General features: G+C 40.5%; 3 protein-coding genes across 9 annotated transcripts; 2 read left to right on the top strand and 1 right to left on the bottom strand.

Annotated features, from left to right (window-relative positions):
- The first annotated feature begins 403 nt into the window (after window positions 1–403).
- Window positions 404–7,663, top strand: LOC138618828 (signal-transducing adaptor protein 1-like). Of its 2 annotated transcripts, none has more exons than XM_069694834.1 (13): window positions 404–585; window positions 2,450–2,521; window positions 2,615–2,734; window positions 2,852–2,908; window positions 3,050–3,201; window positions 3,362–3,493; window positions 3,799–3,868; window positions 4,619–4,721; window positions 4,846–4,935; window positions 6,106–6,177; window positions 6,356–6,403; window positions 6,500–6,634; window positions 6,731–7,663. In XM_069694834.1, exons 1-13 carry the CDS (start codon window positions 499–501, stop codon window positions 6,793–6,795), a joined length of 1,203 nt encoding a protein of 400 aa, XP_069550935.1. In that variant the 5' UTR covers window positions 404–498; the 3' UTR covers window positions 6,796–7,663. The 2 variants fall into 2 exon arrangements, with proteins under 2 accessions (XP_069550935.1, XP_069550934.1); XM_069694833.1 differs by having other exon boundaries at window positions 6,353–6,403.
- Window positions 7,552–15,131, bottom strand: fsd1 (fibronectin type III and SPRY domain containing 1). Of its 3 annotated transcripts, XM_069694831.1 has the most exons (14): window positions 15,047–15,130; window positions 14,416–14,475; window positions 14,177–14,272; window positions 13,921–14,055; window positions 13,574–13,675; window positions 13,303–13,325; window positions 12,771–12,892; window positions 10,867–11,076; window positions 10,688–10,786; window positions 10,452–10,599; window positions 10,237–10,319; window positions 9,611–9,862; window positions 9,258–9,346; window positions 7,552–9,156 (listed from the first exon to the last, which is right to left on the bottom strand). In XM_069694831.1, the coding sequence occupies exons 2-14, from the start codon at window positions 14,428–14,430 to the stop codon at window positions 9,046–9,048; spliced, it is 1,485 nt and encodes a 494-aa protein (XP_069550932.1). In that variant the 5' UTR covers window positions 14,431–14,475; window positions 15,047–15,130; the 3' UTR covers window positions 7,552–9,045. The 3 variants fall into 3 exon arrangements, with proteins under 3 accessions (XP_069550932.1, XP_069550931.1, XP_069550933.1); XM_069694830.1 differs by lacking the exon at window positions 14,416–14,475 and having other exon boundaries at window positions 15,047–15,131; XM_069694832.1 differs by lacking the exon at window positions 14,416–14,475 and having other exon boundaries at window positions 13,924–14,055; window positions 15,047–15,131.
- Window positions 15,074–22,374, top strand: LOC138618829 (uncharacterized). Of its 4 annotated transcripts, none has more exons than XM_069694835.1 (5): window positions 15,074–15,308; window positions 18,458–18,814; window positions 19,230–19,283; window positions 20,204–20,329; window positions 21,891–22,374. In XM_069694835.1, exons 1-5 carry the CDS (start codon window positions 15,074–15,076, stop codon window positions 22,052–22,054), a joined length of 936 nt encoding a protein of 311 aa, XP_069550936.1. In that variant the 3' UTR covers window positions 22,055–22,374. The 4 variants fall into 4 exon arrangements, 1 of the variants encoding a protein (XP_069550936.1); XR_011310758.1 differs by lacking the exon at window positions 19,230–19,283 and adding an exon at window positions 18,111–18,242 and having other exon boundaries at window positions 15,222–15,330; XR_011310757.1 differs by adding an exon at window positions 18,111–18,242 and having other exon boundaries at window positions 15,222–15,330; window positions 18,458–19,283.
- Window positions 22,375–22,557: the final 183 nt, after the last annotated feature.

Below are 22,557 nucleotides of genomic sequence, written 5' to 3'. Positions count from 1 at the left end.
TATATATATATATATATATATATATATATATATATATTGTGTGTGTGTGTGTGTGTGTGTGTGTATACACACACATATATATATATATATATATTGTTTTGTTGTATTCCCCACCAGGCTTCCATATAGTTAACATGAAGGATAAACTCGGTCTCTTTTCTGATTGCGACAGTTCCTTAACATTTTAAAACTCACAAAGATATAATATTATAAAGCTAGTCATTGTTTCAGTTGACCCTCGCGTTATCAAGTTTTTCCATGATTTGGAAAGACGTCGCCTACGTCATAAGCAGTTTCACCTGTGGATGTGGCACCCGCCCCCTCCTCGCACTGACCAATCAGCAGTAAGGACGCTGCCACCTGAGTTTCTGTAGTGGCAAACCGTGGGTTCCGTCTGGACATGTAGATGCACAGAGCTGTAGTACAAGCAAGCAACACCCTGCCGATATATTCTCGTGAGAATCTAAGGGTTTGTTGAAAGCATCTACACTCCTGGTGATGGCAAAGCGAGCAGGACGACAGAAGAACCAGCTGTCAGCGTGTTACTATGAAGGATACCTGGAGAAGAGGTCGTTCAAAGATAAGGTAGATCATTAAACAAGAGGGGGAAAGTTGTTCTCTTTTTGCTTTAGAGGTATTTGTCTGCTTTGTAGTGAAATGGGCTGGAAAAATCTTCTTCTTCACTTTGGTTACTTATTTTATCTGACTGCTGTAAAAAAAAAAGATTCAATTTTCAGCATGAAATAAAAGAGTAATTTGTGCTGATTAATAATTTGATTTATAAAATGTTGAAATGTTAAACGTTGATGTTCACAAATTGCTAAAGGTCTTCTGATTGAGTGTTTGTAAACTCATTATCTAACTAGAGCTGCGACGAATTGTTTATGAATCGGTTAGTTGATCGACATAAACTTAATCATCAACTATTTAGACATATGTAGTCATTTTTTTAAATGATGAAATGCTCTGTTTCTAGCTCTTTTGTTCCTCCAGAACAATAAACGGAACTTCATTTAGTTCTGTACTGTTGGTCGAGGACCAAAACGAAACATTTCAGGCTGCATCCTGGGCTTTGGGAAACACTGGTAGACATTTTTCACTGTTTTCTGACACTTTAAAAAAACAGCTAGTCGTTTAATCAAGAAAATAATTTATGAATTAATCACTAATGAAAATAATCTTAGGTTGTAGCCCTATAAGAAAAAGAAAAACACCAAATCCTCAGAAAGGAGAACCTGGAACAGAAAAATGACAAGCAATTTTGGTTGGAAGATTTTTGCAGATTATTTTCTGATTGTCATTGACATTGATTTAGTGAGTAATTGCTGACATGTGTCTGTTGTTTTTATTGGTGTGTGTGTGTGTGTGTGTGTGTGTGTGTGTGTGTGTGTGTGAGAGAGAGAGGGTGTTTGAGAGAGAGCGAGGGAGAAAAACGTGTGACTGGCGCCATTTCAACTCTTGTTAACTATAATATATTTTATCAGGGTCATACAGCACCTGTACTCTACTGCTCTACTGTACTGGGCCATAATAATTTTATTTTTATGTGTGGAATTTTTTTAATTCATTTTCCTACACAAAGCCTGTGCTTACTATGATAAAACTCCAGTGTGATGATGTACTCATTGTTTTGTTAATGTCAGGTTATGAGTTGCTCTGTGGGCAGAGAGAGCAGCCTCTTATCACTCCTTTTCGCTGAAGTTCATGTTGACTTGAGTTTCCTGCAACACCTCACTAGCTCTCCAACTGGTACGACTGCATTTCTCCTCTCTGTGCCATGAAGATTAGCGCAAACCAGGAACTGAAAGAAGAGTTAAGACACAAACTGGCACGGCAGGCTTTGCAAATAATATATCTTGTCTTATGATAAGACTGTACACACTCAAATGTGTGCGCATTAAATTGAACGGATAACTTTTATTCCCAGAACTCTTTGGGTCTGTCTCATCTTGGTACTTATTTGGGACTGCCTCCTCTGCAGACTTACCAGTTTTACAATGTTAATGTGCTATTCAGGTTGTTTTGAATTGAGTCACTACCTGAAACAGACAAAACCTGCTGTGGCTTTAATTGGAAACAGAAAATGGTGACAATAAACTCTGATTCAAGTTTCCTGTCTACTCATATACGCACATTTATTGGGGGACTCATTTATAGTTTGTCTATTCCCTTCAGGTCCAAACAACTCCAGCTTAACAGTGTTTTAATATCACGCATTGGGTTCTGTTGTAGTCACAATCACTTGACTCTTCAATTGCATTTCATCTGCACAAATGACAACTGCCTTATTTATTTCCTACATGCTTGTATTTACAACTGTTTTTTTTCTTTAGAATAGAAAATGTCACACTTCTTTTATATTGATCTCCATATCAGGATTGTTTCTGTCATCCCTGTTTTATCCGTTATCTTTTAGTCAGTATGTCTCTTTCTATGTGTTTTTGTGCAGACATCTCGGAAACTGTGGACCTCCCTGTGTGGAAACACACTTTTTTTCTTCAATGAAAAGAGAGACAATGACGTACGTATTCCTAGAGATATGCGTTGGCTTACAGAGATTTTGATGATTATTGATGAAATTGTTTCTTAATAAATCTTTGTTTGTGCATGTCAGTACATAGACAATCTTGATCTCAGTGGATTGATCTCGGTCACAAACGACAGCAGCCAGGACTGTAACTTAGACGCAGCCAGACTCATCCTCCAGATGAAGGATGGAAACATCAAATTCACTGTGAGGAAATATGTTCAACCGACTGTATATAGCTCATCCTCTTTTTATCCAAAGTAGTTCCTCTTTCTTTTTTTTCTTCTTTTTTTAATGTTTTTCTGTACTCTGTTGTCTCTACAGGCTCCAAGTGCTGAGACCCGTGAGCTATGGAAAGGATATATCCACTCTGTGACTGAGGTATGTGGTGTTTAAAATGTATCACACTTGGACACAAAGAGCATCACATATTTTACTATTGTTTGATTTTCATAATACACTGATGTTGAGAGGCACCCCTCATTTGCACAGATTTAAAACTGAAACTGTGTCTTCCTGCAGCTGTCTGTCCCCTCGTCCCTCAACTTGCTCCCAGGTCAGATCCACATGCTGAAGGAGGCCATAGAAAGGGAAAAGGAAAGGATTCAAAACATCCATCCACCTGCTGTCACCACCTGCTCTCCCTACATCAGCCTCCTAGCAGACATGCCAGCGTCAGTGTTAATGACATTTTCAAGAGACTTTTAATGTTGCAAATACAAAATATGATCTATTCTCACTCTGTCTGTGAGGTGTCATGTATAACTTTTTAGGTCAGTCGTCGACGAGCGACGACATTGTTTCCCTGTATGTCATCGTTGTGTTTTCTTGCAGCTGCTACCACGATGTGTCCCGGCTGGAGGCAGAGCTGCTGCTCAAGAAAGAAGCCAAAAGAGGGAACATGCTGCTGAGGCCCGGGAGGGACGGAAACTCCTTCGCTGTCACCACCAGACAGGAACACGAAGGGTACACGCACATATCTAAAGCATAATGTGTTTATGCAAAGATTTGCATCACAAAACTCCATCACATTCAGAGTCATCACTTTCCATGGTAACCAAGGCATTGGCCAACATGTCCTTCGTGTTTGGTTTTAATGTCATCTTAAACTTCCCAACCTTCACCCTTTTTAGGGCTTCTTTTATGTGATTGATCCTCTTTGTTTTTCTTTGTCACTTCTGACACACCCCATCACTCATCTACCATCAGAGACCAAATGATTCATGTTGGCATTTTACCCAGTTTCACAGTTTATTTTTCGTCTCTTTCAGCTCTATTTTCAGACACTACCGTGTGATTCGTAAACACGATGGGGGCTTCAACATCGATGTGAACAATCCTGTGAGTATTAAAACTCAGGCCAAGCTCATGGCTTTATTGTTTTTTAATGTATACATTGTATGTGCCACAGATAAAGGACTTTGGTCTGGTCTCTGCAGTGTTAAGTAAAACTATCAGGAATCCTATCCTTGCATAATATTTCAGATAAAGGAGAGTAAATGGACACTCCCTTTTTATTGCTTTGGGAAATCTGCTGTGTGCAACTCCACCTGTGTGCAACTTGCATGTACTTGGCAGTAACGAACAATGGAAAACATGCAGTTGCACTTGATAGCTGGAGATTTTTTTTATGGCTTTATTGCAGATGAGCACATGACCTCGCGGAAAGAAGACGGTGATTATCAGTAAACGCAGACGTGACCGTAAAAAAAAAATGTCCTCTTCAGTCACCGCTCACGGATTTCTTCTGCATCTGCGGAAGTGGAAGTGGATGAGACTTTCATTTGGTTGCTATTCTCATGACTTAGCTGTGATCTTTGTATCACATTACTGATATACAGTAAACCAATGTGTTTGTGTGTGGTTGCATTGGCAGATTTCCCTCTTGGCACTTATGGCACCATCAGTAGTTAAACTCAATGTGCGGATGGTTGCAGGTTTCATGAATTTTAACGATTACATTATGGTTATTGTGCTTGAAGTCTTATCTCTGTAGTGCTATAAATGTTAGACTCGAAACACACCCTGTTTTACTTCCTGTATGTGTTTTATTGTTCTTTAGTTGTTAAAAAGTAGTTGTTGTCTGTGCAGGTGCCCTGCGCCACGCTGTGGGATGTGATCACCTATTTAGTAGAAAAAACGGCCGGAGTTTTGATTCCGCTCATCATTGAGGAACCGTACGAGAAAAACATCTGTATGTATGAAACCTGATATATTTTCATCTCGCGCTCTCTTTTACTCTATTCATCCTTGTGAGATTATCGCTGGATATTCCTTAGGGTATTCAAGACTAATTTAATATCTGGTCATTTTCACAGCTTTTATCTGGTCTGATTATGAAAATGGAGAGACGAGTGTTCAGCAGGCTCTGCCCAACCTTGTCCCAACCGGTTTACCTCCCAAACCAGGTACTGTGGCCATTTAATACAAACACATTTAGGTTCCGTTTCCTTCCTTTTTCAATTATTTAAAAATTAAAACCTTCAGGTGTTTGATGTTTCGGACTTCAGCTTCATCATTACTTGGCTGATCTTTACCACTTCTTTTCTCTTGCAAGGATTGCTTCTAAACAATTTTTTTTCAGTGAGCAGGTTTTTCAATCATATTCAGCGTTGCTTAGACCTTTTCCAACATTGTTTCATGATTTTTTTTTTCCTTCAGCTCTCGGCTTTGATTTTACCTTTCAGTCTTTTAGCCATTTTGCATTGTTTCAATAATATCCTACAGCTTTCAACTTTTCCTTCAGCATTTTCTCAGATGTTTTCAGCTTATTGAGCTCAGTTCTCATTCACACTGCATTTTCTGTAGTAAATGCATTTTCTAGTTCTCCACAGCTGTTTGTTTTGACTTGGAAACTAAATGCTAATGTAAATGTGCTATAATGATGCTAAGCATGTTACCATTAAACAGATTCCTATTTACTCTGCGCATCATCTTGGTGTTCGTGTGCTAACATTTGCTACTAGCTTTAAACACAAACCAAAGTGGAGTGCAGCTGAGGCTGATGGGAATTGTTTGATAGCTATTTGACAAGTAAAACAATTTGCCAAAATGAAATACGATGATGGAGGAATATTAGGAGATCACCACATTTCCTGCAGTTAATCTGTATGGGATATAATTGTCTGCACAAAATTTCATGACAATCAATTTAACAGCTGCTATGTGGGTTAAGAGGAAAAGTTAGAGAGTCACGAGAAGGAGTAGGATTCATCCGCTGGGGACCATGAGAGTCTTAATTCATCTCATGAATCCATTTAATAGCCTTGAAGATATTTCACTGTGGCTTGAAGTGGCTAATAGACTGACAGATCATCATGTGTCATGCCATTCTTTGTGCCGCTGCTGGTAGCACGACTAAAAATCTTCATCTTAATTTTTGATCTGAACAAACTGCACCCTGCGTGTTTATTTTCAGCTTGTATACAGCGAGTGTGTGTTACTGTTGTCTTCTGAGCAGCCCGCTGTAGCCCAGAGGCAGGGGATTTCTGAAGGCTGCGGTGTTGTTTATGTTTGTCCTTCCAACTTTTATCAGCTCCACAATAATAATTATAATTACATGTTTTGTTTCTCTGTAGCTCCAAAACTACAGACTCCTGAAGCAGAGCCTGTGCCAGTCGAAGAAGAGATTGTCTATCTGAATGACATGGGTGAGTGGAACTCTTCTGCCACCCATCCCCTCAATCAATCAATCAATCAATCAATCAATCAATCAATCAATCAATCATTCATCCCATTATTCGCTTCTCTCTGCCTTGCAAACATAAACAGGTATGACTTCATTTTTTCCACGGCTGTTGCTAACCAATGTCTGTGTTCAAACAGAAGAGCAGAGACAAAAAGAGGCAGACAATTTCTCAGCTGTTCCATTCCCACGTAAGTCTTTTCATCTTAACTTTCCATGTCGTAGGAAAAACTCCCTTTACTTGCAGCATGGCTGAAATCAAGGCATTTTTTTTTTCTGTTCTATAGTGCCACAGAAGAAACCAACGAAGAAAGCAATAATGCCTCCAACTCCTGTTCCTCGAAAATCAATCCCTAATACATCACCTCCCTCCACCAACAGAGACGTCAGGATGAGAGCCAACGCAGACCCTCAAAGACCGAGTGAGTCCACATGTCCACATACTTTTGCAGTCTGAATTCATATTTTTCCTTTCAGTCCGTTCATTATATTAACGCTCCTTCTCTAAAATGCTCCAGTTCCCCTCGCAGCAATAACAGAGCTGAAACTTAAGCTGGAACAAAAGGGAAAGTTTCAGCAGTGACCCCTCCTGGTAGGAGCCTCCCAAAGTCATCACCATCTGTGAAAGTCTGCTGACTGGCAGTGGAACAGAGCCAACTCCCAGACACAAGCCAGTTTTTTTTACACAAATAACCTCTTCCTCCTTTTTACACCGGCAGCCCGTCAGTTCGCTGTCAGCAGTAAAGCCTCTCTGAAGATTAACGCTGTATTGATTTGCCTCTCTCGGACACTCATTAGCAAATTAATGGACTGTTAAGAGGAGTGTACATGTCACATTATCTTCACCATGTGTCTCCTGAACATTTTGCACATTTGACAGTTTTCTTTTTCAGACTTTTCAGAAATATTCAGCATCAGTGTTGTTTGTCTATTCTTTTTGTTTTGTGTAATTAGCTGTTAAATTTGATTATATGTATATTTTACATAGCTAAGATAGCTGTATTTATTCTGCCTGACAAGCATGTGAAGTTCATATATAGACTGTATATAGTACATCATGTATTACTGCCTCTCTAGACAGAGTGGAGCCCTGAATGAAAGAAATCTGAGATTAGTTATTTTAACCTCCTGTATGTGAATGTATTATACATAGTTTTTCAGTGAGGTAAAACTCTTGCTGCTGTCACATCAGATCAGATGCAAACAAGAAGCCTGTGGTATGTGCCATGCAACAGATGGAAAACAGTTTTATTTGTGCCTGGTCTGTTTCCTGTTTTTTTTTTACACAGCTGAACTTCTTTGTTTCCCTTTTTGTCAAGACAAACATCCATAAACAAAGTGCGCTCACTCCTTTTATTGAATGACTGATACATCATAGTGGAAAAATTAAACTATTTACAATAAACTGTTACATTTTGTCAGCATATGAAATAAAGTGAACATAATTCTCAGCTGGACGCTTCTTTAAAGCATTGCAAGCTACAGTTATTCAGGAGACGCATACAGAGGGAGAAACAAAGCAAGACTGTCACCATGCGTAACATAAGACATGGATGCTACTCGGAGGTCGGCGGTAACACAAATAAGGGCTTTGTAATAGAAGTTTCCAGACTTTATCATTTTATTTACCAGATGGACCCCAAACCTGGCTAACTCTCATAAAACTATTTGTTAGCTGTAGTTACTAGCTAGCTATTTGTTATATTTGGACCAGACAGCCCACTACTGATTATGGGATTTCTCTGCTGCAAGTAAAGGCGTGTTATTAGATATAGACACATAAAAGCATTAGGGCGCAGACAGGTGAACAGAGTATACAGTAAAGTCATTTCCAAAATCCTGAAGCCATATCCGAGAGCCTTACAACTTCAGTACGGGAGTTCAAATGAGGAGAAACTCCCTTGAACTTTCTGTTTGGAGTCTGGCTGTCAGACTCCCCCGCAGTCAGCGCAGGCCCTAATTTAAAACTAACAAAGCCTCAGCAGGAGGGGAAACGACCCAGTTTCTCGCACGCAAAGTGTGGGCCCCGGCTACAAAGTGAAACGCTGTAAACGGTGTGCATGCCTTGTCAAGAAATCATATACAACATCTCTAATATGTGTTTCCTTTGATCGATTAGTTGCTGGCAAATTGGGGTTGAATAAATCCTAATTTAGTGACGAAATGCTTTCTATTCAACAACATGTAGGAGCCGCTTGTTGTTTGGGCTGGTTGCTGGGTAGTGGCAACTTCAGTAAGCCATGTTATAACCGAGTTATACCGACAGTGACATGATACATGTTTTTAAATTGTAGCAGGGAGATCATTTCTTGCAAAGAAATGTTGGCATGTTATTTCTGATCATCTGATTTGGCCTATCAGTTTGGAAATGAGAAGGAAGGCACAGGGACAGAGCAGGCAGGACAGAGCTGGACCCTGAACCTGCAGCTGGCTGCATGACAGTACATCTGACAGTTTTGGTGATGGAAAGGAAGGAAGGGCAGCGGCCAGCGCTAAATCGTTGCTCTAGCAGCAGTGTGGGACTTTGCTAAATGAATGTGCAGAGAGAGGAAAACTAGTCAACACCTAATGTGTCCCAAACAATCGCAAACGCCAGAGTCACACATCTGAAGAATTTGATCACTGAGGGAGAAGATGACTCAGCTGTTCCCAAAACCATTGATGTTGTCACGCAACAGACACTGCGAGTGGAACAGGCTAAACCATCAAACTCCAGTGATGTAACTCTTCCATGATATGACTTCGACTGCAGCCAGGGCAGAGGAGGTGACCTGCTGCGGTGACTGAGACCGGCCGGAGCCGAGAGGCGTCCAGCCGGGAGACGTGGATGGCTCTAGGTGAGGCTGGCGTTGGAGCTGCTGGTGCCGCTGTTCTTCCGCTGGCCACTTTGCACCACGCTGGGAACCTGCATGCCAGTCAATACTGAGAAACTTCCGTTCCACACCTGCAGGGGGCAGCAACAGCCAGGATTACAAACTAAAAAAGGTCACAGAGGGATAGAGCGGTCTTTCAGATAACAGAAGCTTTGAAAGAATCTTTTCTCACCATGAAAGCTGGGATCACTGGCTGCTGGAACTTTGTTTTGAAGGTGTGCATCAGCTGCTTAGTTTTGCAATTGTAAAAAGATAATACACCTGGAGAGAAGAAAGAAGGCAACTCATACTGAGAACTACATTAAAATGTTTTTTTTTTTTCATACAATTAGTCGATGATTTATTGTATGAATTGCCAATTTTTTTTTTATTTTGTTCAATCAACAATCCAAAATCTAAAAAGATACTCAGTTTATGATAATTTTTAGTGATTTTTATCTGATTTCTGCAACATTTTATGCTGGCATTTAAGTCTTCCATGCAAAACAGTCTCTAAGTTGTTTGACAAATGTATTTCTATCTTACCTTCATCATAGTTGACATAGACTCCTATACTGTTTGGAATGGGACAGTCGAGTGTTCGAGCCTTATTGTTGTGCTTGGCTGTGAGGCTTTGTTGCAGCCAGTTGTTTAGATGGATGCACCAGGAAGCGCTGCTTTTCCCCAACTGGTCGAATCGTCCGAGGCTCCGCAGTGCTACGCCCACAGCGAAGGCTTTGCTCTCCTTGTCGAAGCGCACCTCCCAGTACTGCTGGCCAGCGTCAATCATGGTGTCAGCTGGCATGAGACATGAGCAGGGATGATACCTTTAGATAGCTACAGTGTCAACACATACTGCAGTCTGCTGAATTTGTAAAGTTGTAGAGCTGACTGGCCCACCTAGAAAGCTACAGGCTAAAAGGCAACACAATAATGTGCATGGAGCAGGAGAAAGCAGTAGTTTTTGCTCCATTATCATTACTGTGCTGCACTTCATTTGTGTGCCACAGAAACCGTTGCAAAACCTTTTGATCGCACTTCATATATCCTTTTTCTCCCTTAACTCTTTTGATTTTTTTACTGAACTTCAGCCAAACACACTCTTCAACTACAACTACAGTCTGATCTGGTCTTGATATGTTGTTTCCTGTTTGTTGTGTGTGTATTCTTACCCAGCACTGTGTAGGACTCTGCTGTGAACCGGTCTCTGCCGGGCCGAGCTGTTGGGGCTCTCTTTGGAGACATGAGGGCTGACCTGGTTACAGACGAGAAAGGTGATAGAGACTCTTTAAGACCCTGAGATTTGAACATATTGACCACAGGGATTATGAGGTTTTTCAGACGCCTGTTATAGTGAAAAACCACATCAGTCTACACTCAAACAGACCTGGCTGGGGAGTGCATCGGGGAGTTGGTTCGGTTCTTCTCTTTGCGAATGTCCTGGATCTTTCCTCCACTGCTGTCCCACTCCACACTCAAGTCCTCCACCTTGAGGTTCTGGTGGCACGATGCCGAGTCCAGTTTGAAGGTGAAAGCTGAAGGCAAAAATGTTTCCAGCATTGTCAGTCACAGTGAAATAACAGCAACAATGTAGCTTTATGAGTTTGCGCATGATATTCTCACCGTGGGTTTCTAGTGTGACCGGCTCGGAGAACTCTCCAGCCACGGCCTTGTTGCACGCTCTCACTCTGAACGTGATGTAGCGGGTGTCGAAGCGCAGACCTGAGAGTAAAGACATATTTCTACTGAGCTGCTGTGATCCGAGTTTTACCACAAACATCTCCACACAGTCATCCTCCTACCAGTGAGCGTGTGCTCCATCTCTCGTATCCCCTCCAACACCATCCAAGGGTAGTCCTCCCTGATGCGCGGTGGACCCTCGTGATTTGTGCGTCGATGTTCCAGTATGTAGTGGTCTATCTTGCTGTCGGGCTCCGGTAAGGTCCAAAGTACAGTCACCGTGTTGTCGCACACCTGGCACTCCGACACCTGAATCTCTGGAGTGGCAGGAACTGAAGAGAAGAGACAGCTTGCCGGTTTTTAATTAGTCATTAAAGAGACAAGCTCTGATTTTAAGCTGGAATTCTGATATTTTATAAACTTGTAACTTTATAACATAACATAAGCTGTCACAGGTTAATTGTTAAAGCTGCATTCACTGATTTCTGTCACTTGAGGGCAGAATTACCTCAAAACAAATCGACATGTCCACAGCCCAGCATATAGTAAATTTAAGGCGATAGTCTATTTGTACATTGAGGAAATACAGGGAAGCCTTATGTCTGTCATGTCATGTCCTCTCTTCTTTCAGAGGGGTTTTTGTCTCCACCAACATCTGTGAATAACATCTGGCTCTTTTGCTGCAAAACATGTTTCACTTGGTAGTCGCCATCTTCGTCCGTTTGCTGTTAAACAGGCTTTATCTGAACTTTTTAGGTGACAATGGTGGTTTCCAATGAGACTACAGTCCTACATTAAATAAGTAAGCTGCAAAACCCAACAAGTGCATCAAAGAATTTACAATTTCTCACACAGCTGTAATCACTCTGTGGTTTCCATTGCTGTGTGCAACCGCTTTCAGTTTACACCACGCCATTTCACTGACTGGAATTAAGTGGAACACATCACAGGAAGTCCAACACCCTGTGCTTTTGAGCCTTAGTTCAGCTCTAATTACACTTTCCGACTGAGGCGAGAAACAAAAGCACAGCCTGTCTTCAACAAAGGCTTTAAAAGGTTGCCTTTGTTTACTACCAATAAATACAAAAATACCCTTGTTGACAACTTTTCTGAAATTTAGTTCCACATATCACAACATAGTCGAGTTAAATTTACTTTAGACTAGTCAAAATCCCAGTATTTTAATTACATTATATAACTGGATTGTCATTACTGATGTATAATCGAGCAACTAGCATTTATCTTTACAGCTTGTCGAGATGGATTTCATTTGAACTTTTAGACTGTACATACTATCAGTTAGTTCTATTGTAACCTGACAAGGCAGATAATTTGTCACAGAACCATCTGAGAAGTAATCTTTGGAACATGTTTGGAAAAGGGACAGGCACCTTAGAAAAATACCAGGCAGGTGATTGGATAAACCATATGTCTATCGTCTATTCAGGCTATTTTCAACCAATCAGATCAGTGTATTTTTCGACGCCCAAAGCTGCCAGTACGTCCTCTTAGGACGCTGATTAGTCCGAACCACCGCTGGTCCGGAAACAAACATTTAACTTGAAGCCTGACAAGATGGATTCCTGTCAATCTTGTCAGTGCAAAAACTCCAATCTTACAAAGACAATTCTGGATTCAAAAAAATCTGTTTCTAAATTAAGAAATTATAGTGGGCACCAGAAATATTTAACAAATGAAATTTAATTCAGGAAAAGAATGTAAGAAAATGGAATTGCAGTAAAAACAGGCTGGAATATTTTTACTGTCCTGGCAGATTTTATTATTTAAAATGGTGTTAATAGTCAATCATTGACTAAAATGACTTAATAAGATGGAGATTTTAGATAAAAAGTCTTAATTAGCAAAGTAATTCGTAACTAAATAAATGTCGTGGTGCGAAACCTTCCTTATAAATGTAGTAAAGTAAAAGTAAACAGTTACAGTACTGGATGTATCAACATCAGTATCCGAGTTTGCACCCGTTTTGTTTCTATCTGCACCGCTTTGTAATAAAAGTGGAGCAGACCTGGGAGAAACTTGAGACCCTGCAGCATCTCCCTCTCCTGACTGAAATCCACCATCAAGTGGCTCATGTTGTCATTCGCCTTAGCCTTCATGGAGAGGCGAAAGGCTGGAGCCATTGTCACGCTGCGGACAAAGAGACACACAAAGAGACACACAAAGACATGGGGTGGAAACAAGCGACGTCTGTTACTCAGCTGAAGAAATCACAGGTGATTCTGGCACTGATCACTAAAAGAGGGCCGCTAACTAGATTTTCTGTTTCTACGACTGAACTCATCACCCTGATCGACATTTGAGAAGCGGAGCTAGAGAGAGGGAGCAGCATTCATCCGGGGAGTGGCTGACACAGGATGGTACAGACTCGAGGAGACAGTGGGAAACACAGAGGCAAAAGAGCTTTCCAGAAGGCCTATTGTCTATGACATGGGTGCGGTGGCTACTCGTCTGAATGCATGCATGCTACGTTATGAGGTGGCTCACTGGTTACAGGGGGCTATGACAGAAGGCAAGCAAAGGATGGCTGAGTACGATACCTATCCTTAATGTCTTTGGCCGCCTGGAGAGGAGAAGCATAGAGAGGGAAAAGGAAAAGGAGATACGGAGCGAAGAGAAAACCTGAGTTGGAGCCCGTCATGTTGTCACTCAACACAAACAGTTTGCTGCTGTTAAAATAACTGCCAGTACAAGAAGGACAGATTACGTCATACATATGGACACTGAAATTCATCACCAGTCATTGCAAATTCAGTGAGTAGGGGGAACAGTGGCGAGGCATGACAGCAGAGCCGGCGTCTGTCCGTTTACCTGAGTGAAACCGTCCGTCTCGGAGGAGCAGAGCGTCTGGTTGGCCAGCTCCAGCAGCTCCTCTGAACTCTCCAGGGCTTTGGAGCAGGCGCTCAGCTGACTCTGAGAGAAATACCAGCTCACAGTCAAACAGAGTGCATCTGCAAACACACACACGTTTCTCTGGAGTATAATGGAACTGTTGTGTTTCACAGTGGAGGCCTTAAGTTAACTGAATCATTTGAGAGTCATGACTCAGTCCTGAGGCTGCATTATTCAATCATCTATTCATCACTATTCATCTATTTGTCGTTATGACGATATGATTAAAATCCGACTATTCGAGTGCATCAGGACATGACAGCAGCTACCTGCAGCTCATACGTGCGGCTGGCTTTCTCCTGTTTGATGCGCGTCACCATGTTTGCCTTCATCTCGTCCAGAACCGAGTGGAGGGAGGTGAACTCCGACTCCATGTCCTCCTGAACTCGGTTGGAGTTCGCCTGGGGTCACAGCAAAGTGAAGTTAAGCTTTCAGTCACACAGCCTGACGAATACATGAGAGACAAGAGGAAAAGTGCGAGACTGTGTGAAGCCTGAATTAAACCGAGGTGTGTTTCTGTACCTCTAGGTTGTCCAGGCTCTGTTTGAGGGTGCAGACGAAGTTGGAAATCTCCTCATTCTTCATAGCCAGCGTGTGGGTGATCTTGCGCAGAGACTCCTGAAGAAAAAGACAACAAAAAAAAACTCACTTCTCTGAATTCAGTTTTGTTAAATCAGCTAAAAGACTGGATCTGATCCTTTCAGACTGAAGAGTGTGCGGTGGATTATGCTCCATGCAGGGCGGCAGGTTCTTCTTCTCACCAAACATGAGCTCATTGAAGGGCCTCCTCTGTGGTTGAAGTGGTGCTAATCAGTGCTCGGCTGGAGAGGACACAAAAAGCTTTGAGCTGCCATCAAAACCCGATGAAGCATTTGCTCTCTCAGATGGGCTCAGAGACAGCCTCGGTGCGCAAGGAGAAAGGGAGGACACTTCACGGGCGGAAGGATGCGCATTCATAATTTAATAATGCAGCAGCACAATCATTAAAAGGCCGACTTCAAAGGACTGGACCCGCTACTACACCAATCCCACCTCTGGTTTGTCACCACTCCCTCAGCACTCCTGTGACCGAGCCACAATGAACAAGCCCATTCATACTGGAGGACTGTGTGATGTTTGTTGCTGCGAGAGTCTCTGCGCCACGGCCCCCACTGTCCGTGACTGGTACACGGCTACAATGAGCAGAGAGCCGTCGATAAACCTCACATTTAACCAGCCAAACACCGATTCAAACACACCGCACGACTGCGAGATACGAGTCGGTGCCGCATCCACAAACTCCCTCATTTTGCAGCTTCTCCCACCCCCCCCTCCCTCCCTCCCTCCTTTGTATGCTACGCCCTGAAACGGCTTCCCCCATCAGAGACACCTGTTCCTCCTGCTCAGGCTCACCTTCTGGTCTCCCATTTTGCCGCCCAGATGCACCGGCGCCGCAGGAGCAGCCAACACCGCCGCTATTTCTCCTCCGTGCCCCTTGCTTTTTGGTTTATTAGCACGGCGGAGCTGGTACTGATGCTGCCAGGGTGCAGCAACGCATCTTCGGACGGACACCAACCACCAACGCCTTTGGGCCGTAGTGCGTGGAGCGCATGCGGCAGCGGAGGATTCTGGGTAGTGATGTTCCTGCACTGGGACGAAGTGATGCCACCTTCAGGTACCGTCGGAGAAAAGAAAACGTGAGTACAAGCACGGTTGATATTGACATAATTAGTGTCTCAAATGCAGATATTTTTACGTTTTATGGAGTTTGATCAAAAATAGACAGTTCTGTCAGTCATCACTATGAAACAACATATTGTACAGTTTTTGCCCGTAATGTGTTACTTCTTATACAAAAGTAAATGAATATAATAATATACAGTTTTGGTCCAAGTTCAAGACTTTTACAAAATTTGTTACATAATTAGATCAGATTGGTCTAAAACTCCCGCCTATGTCCTTCTCCTGACTTATTCAGCACCTGCATCCAGCTGTGGTGTCACATGGTACATTTACCCAAATATTGTGCTTAATTTAAGGATCTTGTACTTTATAGCCTACTTTAATCCCACCTCATTACAGAGGGTTATATTGTATTCTTTGCTCCATCCCATTTATCTGCGTAAACTATGAAATAACCTACAACATATTACTAAAGATCCTACCTACAGCTCCCAGTTATTTGGCCTTCTTGCAAAACAGATTCCTGTCACATTTCACATATAGCCTAAATTATTTTTAAGCAGTTTCACCCACCTTTGATATTCATCAGCTGGTTTATTTAAATGAAATCATGAGGCACAAGGAGGTAATTTTTTTTGGAATATTTAATAAATAAACAACTGAACATTTGTGTAGCAGAACTTTTTATTTTTTTATTTTCTCCCCTATTAATCACCTCATGACCGCTGTGTAAGTAGTGCTCTCTCTGGCAGAAACAGGACCCTGCCTCTAGATTTACCAATGTCAGAATAAACCGTAAAACAGTATTAATTTTAATCAATACATCCAAACATTGTTATTTCAGAGTATTTGTGAATGTGCATTCGATCGCTGTTTCTCAAGGACCCGGAATTAAGAGACAAACTGAAATAAAAAAAATAAAAAAAACTGAAATAGATTTTTCCGTGAAGATCAAATATAGTTTCAGAGCAAAATAATAATAATATTACTTTCAGTTTCAAGTTGACTGAAATTCAGTTTCAAACTAATAATTCAAGTTTCACATTACGCTCTTGAGATTCTGTTTTTCAATGCAATTATTCAAGATGAGCAACTTAAACATAAATGATTCAAATTTGTTTCTGGTGAAAAATATTTCTGCCCTTAAGAAACAATCAGATATTGTCATATTAACATTTCTATCATTCACAGGGGCGGGGGGCATTATGTTTTTCAGTTTGTCTGTCTGTCCTAGGCTTGTGAATGCAATATTTTAAAAATGCTTTGAGGTAATTTCAAAAGGTCAAGGGTCAAATGTCTAGGTCACAGTGATCTCACATCCTCCCATTCTCGTGAATATGTTATCTCAGGAACGCCCTGGGGGAATTTTTTTTTAAATATTTGTTAATAACGTTCATTTGAACTTAAGGATGACCTTATTAGGTTTTGGTGGTCAAAGGTCAAAGGTCAAGGGAACTGTGACCACATGTCTGTCCCATTCTTGTGAACATGATGCTGTAACTCAGGAACAGAAGGGCAGATTGTGACCATATTGCACTTTTAGTTGGATACTGAATTGTTGATACTAATCTCGGGTGTTCCCCTTGTAACTGTGCTGATTGTAGGTGATAAATGTTCTGTGTTGTCAGATTGAAGATGTTTTTGAAGCGTCTATGTTTTAGAATTTTTACACCCATATTTGAAGCATTGGCTGCTGTCAATCAGCTTTAATGGCCAAGTGTGTGAACACACTCAGGATTCCCTCAAAGTTACAGCTGTAAATGTTTTGTTTTGTTGTAAAATAGTTACACATTAAAACATCAACACACATACTGAGATTCAGTTTGAGAGAAGATCCATATCTACTGACTTCCCTTTTATTTTCCTAACAGTATAACACAGGACATTTGTCTTCAATTTGTTTTAAATTTATTCAAACTACTGAACAAATGGTTTTAAGATGATATCTTTACTCTAAGACACAAAAGACCTAATTTCAGTTTCCAAACAACAGAAGTTCATAAGGTTGAGGTTTTGAAAAGTTTTACACTACCTGCAACTGTCAGATGTTTCTTTGTGTAGACATCAGACACCTGCTACATCCTCTGTCTTTAAGTCAATTAAAGAGTGGCTTATATTATCACAGCGAATCAGTGCAACACAGGTGTCAGATTTGTAAAATGTCACAGAAGTTGTTATGTTTTAATAGCTTTTCTCTTAACTCTTTTATACACTGTTTATATACCATATATACTGCCAGAGAATAACAATAATTTTATCATCTGTGTTGTCTCTCCTGCAGTTGTGGTTTGGAAATTGAATTAGAAAGTTCATGAGCCCATCATACTTAGTTGTGTCTTGTCACAGGAAGCCAAGTGTTCCCCAGAGACGCTGTGGGAACAAGGTGAGATAAGTTTTAGCACCCTTGCACCAAAAGCCACAAAAGTTTCACAAACCCCTCCGTATCCTCATTGTGAGTCTTTATTTGATGGCAGTCAAGCAAGTCAGCACATGCACATGTCTCACTGAGGCAGTCGCTGTCTGACACCAATCTAGTATGCAGGATGTACATTTTTTGCAGTGAAGTCGCTTTGGCAGGTCGCTGTCATGTCTTTTGACTGAAGGTATATGAAACAAGAGTGAGTTTGGTCCAAGATTCAAAGACTAATTTATTTTCCATCTTGTTGTTTGTGCTTCCACTACAGACAGTAGTGTAATAGTTTTCACCCTCAGTGAAAACATCAATTTGTCAGAGTACAGTAATAAAAAAAAAAAAAAACTCCTCCCTCTCTCTCTACCTACCACCCACTCACAGCTTCTGCATCTGACTCTGTCAGATGTGCTGACAGAGAGACAGCAGAGACAGGATGAGACTGAGAGTAAGACCACCTCGCACATGATAATATGGAAATGTGTCTGAAACAGTCGACTTGGGTGTTACTTACAGGTAAGACTCCTGACTTGATATTCAACAGATTTAAACACTGGCAACAAAGTACATGAAGGTATTAAAGGCAAGGGTGAATGAACAGACGTGAGCAGAGTTGCTTGAAGAATAAAACACACCTGTCTGTTTGTAGTTTTTGTTCCTGATGAACTATATGTCACATTTCAACATTAGCAGAGTGTAACACAGACTTTTCTTTTTACATCTGTCTACAGCGGCAGCCATGGTGATTTCAGATCAAACTCATGTCTGTCTGGATAAAACTCGGAAAAAAATTGAAGTCTCATGTGGATCCTCTCTGACTTTACACTGCGGCTTGAAGACGTACGAAAGATCTTGGCTGTCCTGGTACTTTAATTCCTCCAGACGCCCATTCGAGAACTCAAGCAAAATGTTTGAGAAGATCGTCAACAAACCTGAAAACTTCTCCATGGATGAATGCCGAGACACTGACATGACATATAACCTGTCAAATGTTAATGACACGCACAGCGGATGGTACTTTTGCCAAGTCACAGCAGTGATTCCTCTATATAAGAGTGATAATAGCGAAGGGACAGAAGTAGTTGTTTGTAAGTATTGCTTGTAGCTGGTAAAGCTGGTCATATTTGACTTCACATCTCTATAATTAGCATTTATGAGCAGTACATTAACATTTATTAAATTATTAGCATAACGCTAAAATATTTGTAAGCAGCGATAAACACAGTTATATTGCCAACAATTTATTTTCCTATGGTATCCTATTTTAATATTATTATAGATGTTTGACATTAATGTAATTTATTATTTGTTTATACTGCAGCATTCACTGATACCTGCTAACAGCTACATTTGTGTTATTTTTACATGTTTATATGTTGCTTATAAATGCTACAAAAAAAGTTGCACCGTGAAGCATTTTATCATGAATTTACATACTAAAGATTCTCTGGCTTGCAATGACTGAATTAATGCTTTTCATATCATTTTCTTCCTCCATGACAGTGAAGAGCTTAGTGGAAAACACAGCGCACCCGTTACTAGTAACGAGTATTCAAGGTGTGTGTGAATGTATGTGTGTGTGTGTGTGTGTGTGTGTGTGTGTGTGTGTGTGTGTGTGTGTGTGTGTGTGTGTGTGTGTGTGTGTGTGTGTGTGTGTGTGTGTGTGTGTGTGTGTGTAGGGTAGGTAGGTAGGTATATACTTTATTAATCCCCGAGGGGAAATTTTTTCGCCACAGCAGCATACATACAGGAGCAATAATAGAAACAATAGAATAAAATAATAATAGAATAGAATAATATAATAGAAAAGCAATAAAATAAAAAATATAAATATATATAAATATAAAATATAAAATGCACAGTATATACAGTATATATACAGTACATTAAATATCTATATATATTATATACAACAAACAAGGAAACACAGTCAGTGTGTGTGTGTGTGTGTGTGTGTGTGTGTGTGTGTGTGTGTGTGTGTGTGTGTGTGTGTGTGTGTGTGTGTGTGTGTGTGTGTGTGTGTGTGTGTGTGTGTGTGTGTGTGTGTGTGAATGTAGACCCACTTCTTCTAAACAATTATGCATTTTTGGGGAACCAGCATATTTTTAAACTGGGTGTACCTTTCAATGAATGTTGCTGAGTTGGTGGTCGTTTACAGAACTGATAAGATCTGAGGATGATGTGTCGAAAATAGTCACATTTATTCTGAGAAGTGCGAACTGCACACAGGAACTGTGTTTATATCGTATATAAAAACTGGTCACTTGACCAGAGTTCACGTGTTTAAAGTGATCACATATTAAACCAAACCTAATTTTATATTAGTCAGTGTGTAGCTTGAGACAATTGTTTGTACATTACTCAGTGAATTAATACACTTAACGTGGATTATTGTGTCTTTCTTCCACACACTTTGACACAGTTAATCAACGAACAAAATGTGCCCACATTTCATGGTAAAGTTTTCCTTTTCACAGCAACTCCCATCGACGATCCCCTGCAGGCTGTCTGGTCGCCGTGGATCCTTTTGGGGGTGTTTGCGTTCATCTTGATCGTCCTGCTGCTTGTATGCATCTTGAGAAGAAGACGGGGCAGAAGCACAGGTACCCGGTTTAGATCAACATCTATAGCTCATAACTTTGCAGTAATCAGTCTCTGTAGATTGTAGATCAGCTCTGTAGATGGTAGAAGCCACAAGACTGAGGTAAATGTCGCTCTGAGAAAAAGAGGGCACTAGACAAAGAAGACAGTAATCTCACAGAAAACTTCTCAGGACTTAATCAGATCAAAACCAGTTCTGCACTGGTTAAAGGCTGATTCATTTTATTGCAAAGATTTGCATTTGAAAGAATAAATTAGGGGCAGATTGATTTTGTGTGTGTGTGTGTGTGTGTGTGTGTGTGTGTGTGTGTGTGTGTGTGTGTGTGTGTGTGTGTGTGTGTGTGTGTGTGTGTGTGTGTGTGTGTGTGTGTGTTTGTTTGTGCCTGTATTTCTAAAAGAAAGAGCGAAAGACAGAGAAAGAACTGTTTTAATGACAGCAGATATCTTCCCAAGTTGTGGCCGGTGGGTGCAAACTGTGCAAGCAAGTGTTTTGTGTGTTTTGACAGCACAAACTAAAATATCAGACCAAGACAAATGAGCTACCTAACTTGTAGTTTGTAGAGTAAAGGTTTTTCACTTTTTTTTTTAAACAGATCACAGACATGAAAGAAAAAGACCACATTTTATTTTGTAGGCATGAGCTCAGTGGAGGACAAGCAGCCAAGTGACCAGTGCTGAGATAATTAGCATTAGATAATTGCAGCGGAAATACAGCAGAAAAAAAACACCCGCATCTGCAGCTACCACTGCTTAAAAACATTTTTTACTAACAGCTGCACGAGCAGTCTGTGTTACACATGTAAAACACATTTCCATATAGCTTGATTTGATTTCTTAAATTGAGCTTGAGGTGTGTTTAATATTTCCAAATCTAAAACAGTGTTCAATGAAAACTACTCCTTTGTTTTTTGCACATGACCTCAAATGAAAATAAAAATAATCCAAATAATTTCATGTCAAATTGTCACATATTTCACTATTTTTTCCAGAGCCCAAACTATTGACTGACAAAGAAAATTAACCTTAAACTATTTTCAGAATCAATCACTCCTTTTGATTTTAGTTCACATTCATTTTTTAACTTAGTTTATGCCACAGAGAACGAAACAGGGCTTCATAGTGGCACAATACATCACAGAGGGGCAGTGGGCAGCTCATGCAACAGTAAGAAGTATGGAGACCTATATGTGGTGGTTTGACCACACAGGATGAAGCACAAACAGAAGTAGCAGAAAGATTCATGCTGCCTACAGTATCATGTTCAAAATCATTAACCCATTAGTCAATAATATAGCCTACTTAAAACTGTATTTTTCTTCTAGTTTATTGATCTTGAAGATTTATTCAGTTACACTGAAGTGATGGATTCCTTTTATCTGAGGGAGATAAGATCATAAAATCATTAAAAAAAAAATGTGCAGACAAAAGAAAACCAATCAGACAAATCACTCAGAAAATAAAACCATTTTAGATTCTGTTCTGTTACTTGTCCCAGAACCTAAATGCAGATCATAAAAATAGACTCCTAACAACGGTCTTCTTCCTTTTTTTTTTTTTATGCAGAATCAGATCCTATCTATGGAAACACTCGTCCTACGGCCAACAGACAGCCCTCTCCTCGCCCAAGGCTGCCGATGGACAACCTGGAAGTCTCTTCCTCTAAAAACCTACGGACCCCAAATCCTTCCAGGAGATCCGAGGAGGGCAAAAATAGATACAAAGTCTGAAGAAGTCACGGACTTCTCAAACCAGTGAAACTGCTTGTCATAGCATAGCCTATAAAACATTTACTGCGACACCTGCGTTTTTTATTAGTTTAACATGTAGTCAATATGTTGGACACGGTTTGGGCTTTTCCCCCAAAATGAGCTCTTGTGTTTTTCCTTTTCATCTTTCCTGTGAAGTAGGGCGATCATGGACCACTAGATGGCAGACGGGGGATGCTGTGGATGGGAATTAAATTGTTGTCCTATTTTTGTATTCAACACCTGCTAATATTTGTATACATATTTGCCAACAATAACCTTTGTTTAATAAATAACCAAATAATTTCAAACTTGTAGCAGATTTTTTTTTTTTATATGAATACACTGATATGACTGAAACATTCATGTTTATGATGAACTGTGTTATTTTTGTTTGAGTGTTTATTAAATCTTCGGATCTCATGAAACCAAAAATGCACCTTACCCTGTGCAGTTTTAATACTTCGAATTTTCAGATGTGAAGT

This window comes from Brachyistius frenatus, unplaced genomic scaffold (assembly GCF_029030835.1).
Source record: "Brachyistius frenatus isolate BFR_SWC_R1_liver_20210118 unplaced genomic scaffold, ASM2903083v1 Contig_18, whole genome shotgun sequence".
Taxonomy (NCBI): Eukaryota; Metazoa; Chordata; class Actinopteri; family Embiotocidae; genus Brachyistius; species Brachyistius frenatus.
Note: the sequence above shows the minus strand (reverse complement) of the source record. Positions and strands in the feature narration are given on the sequence as shown.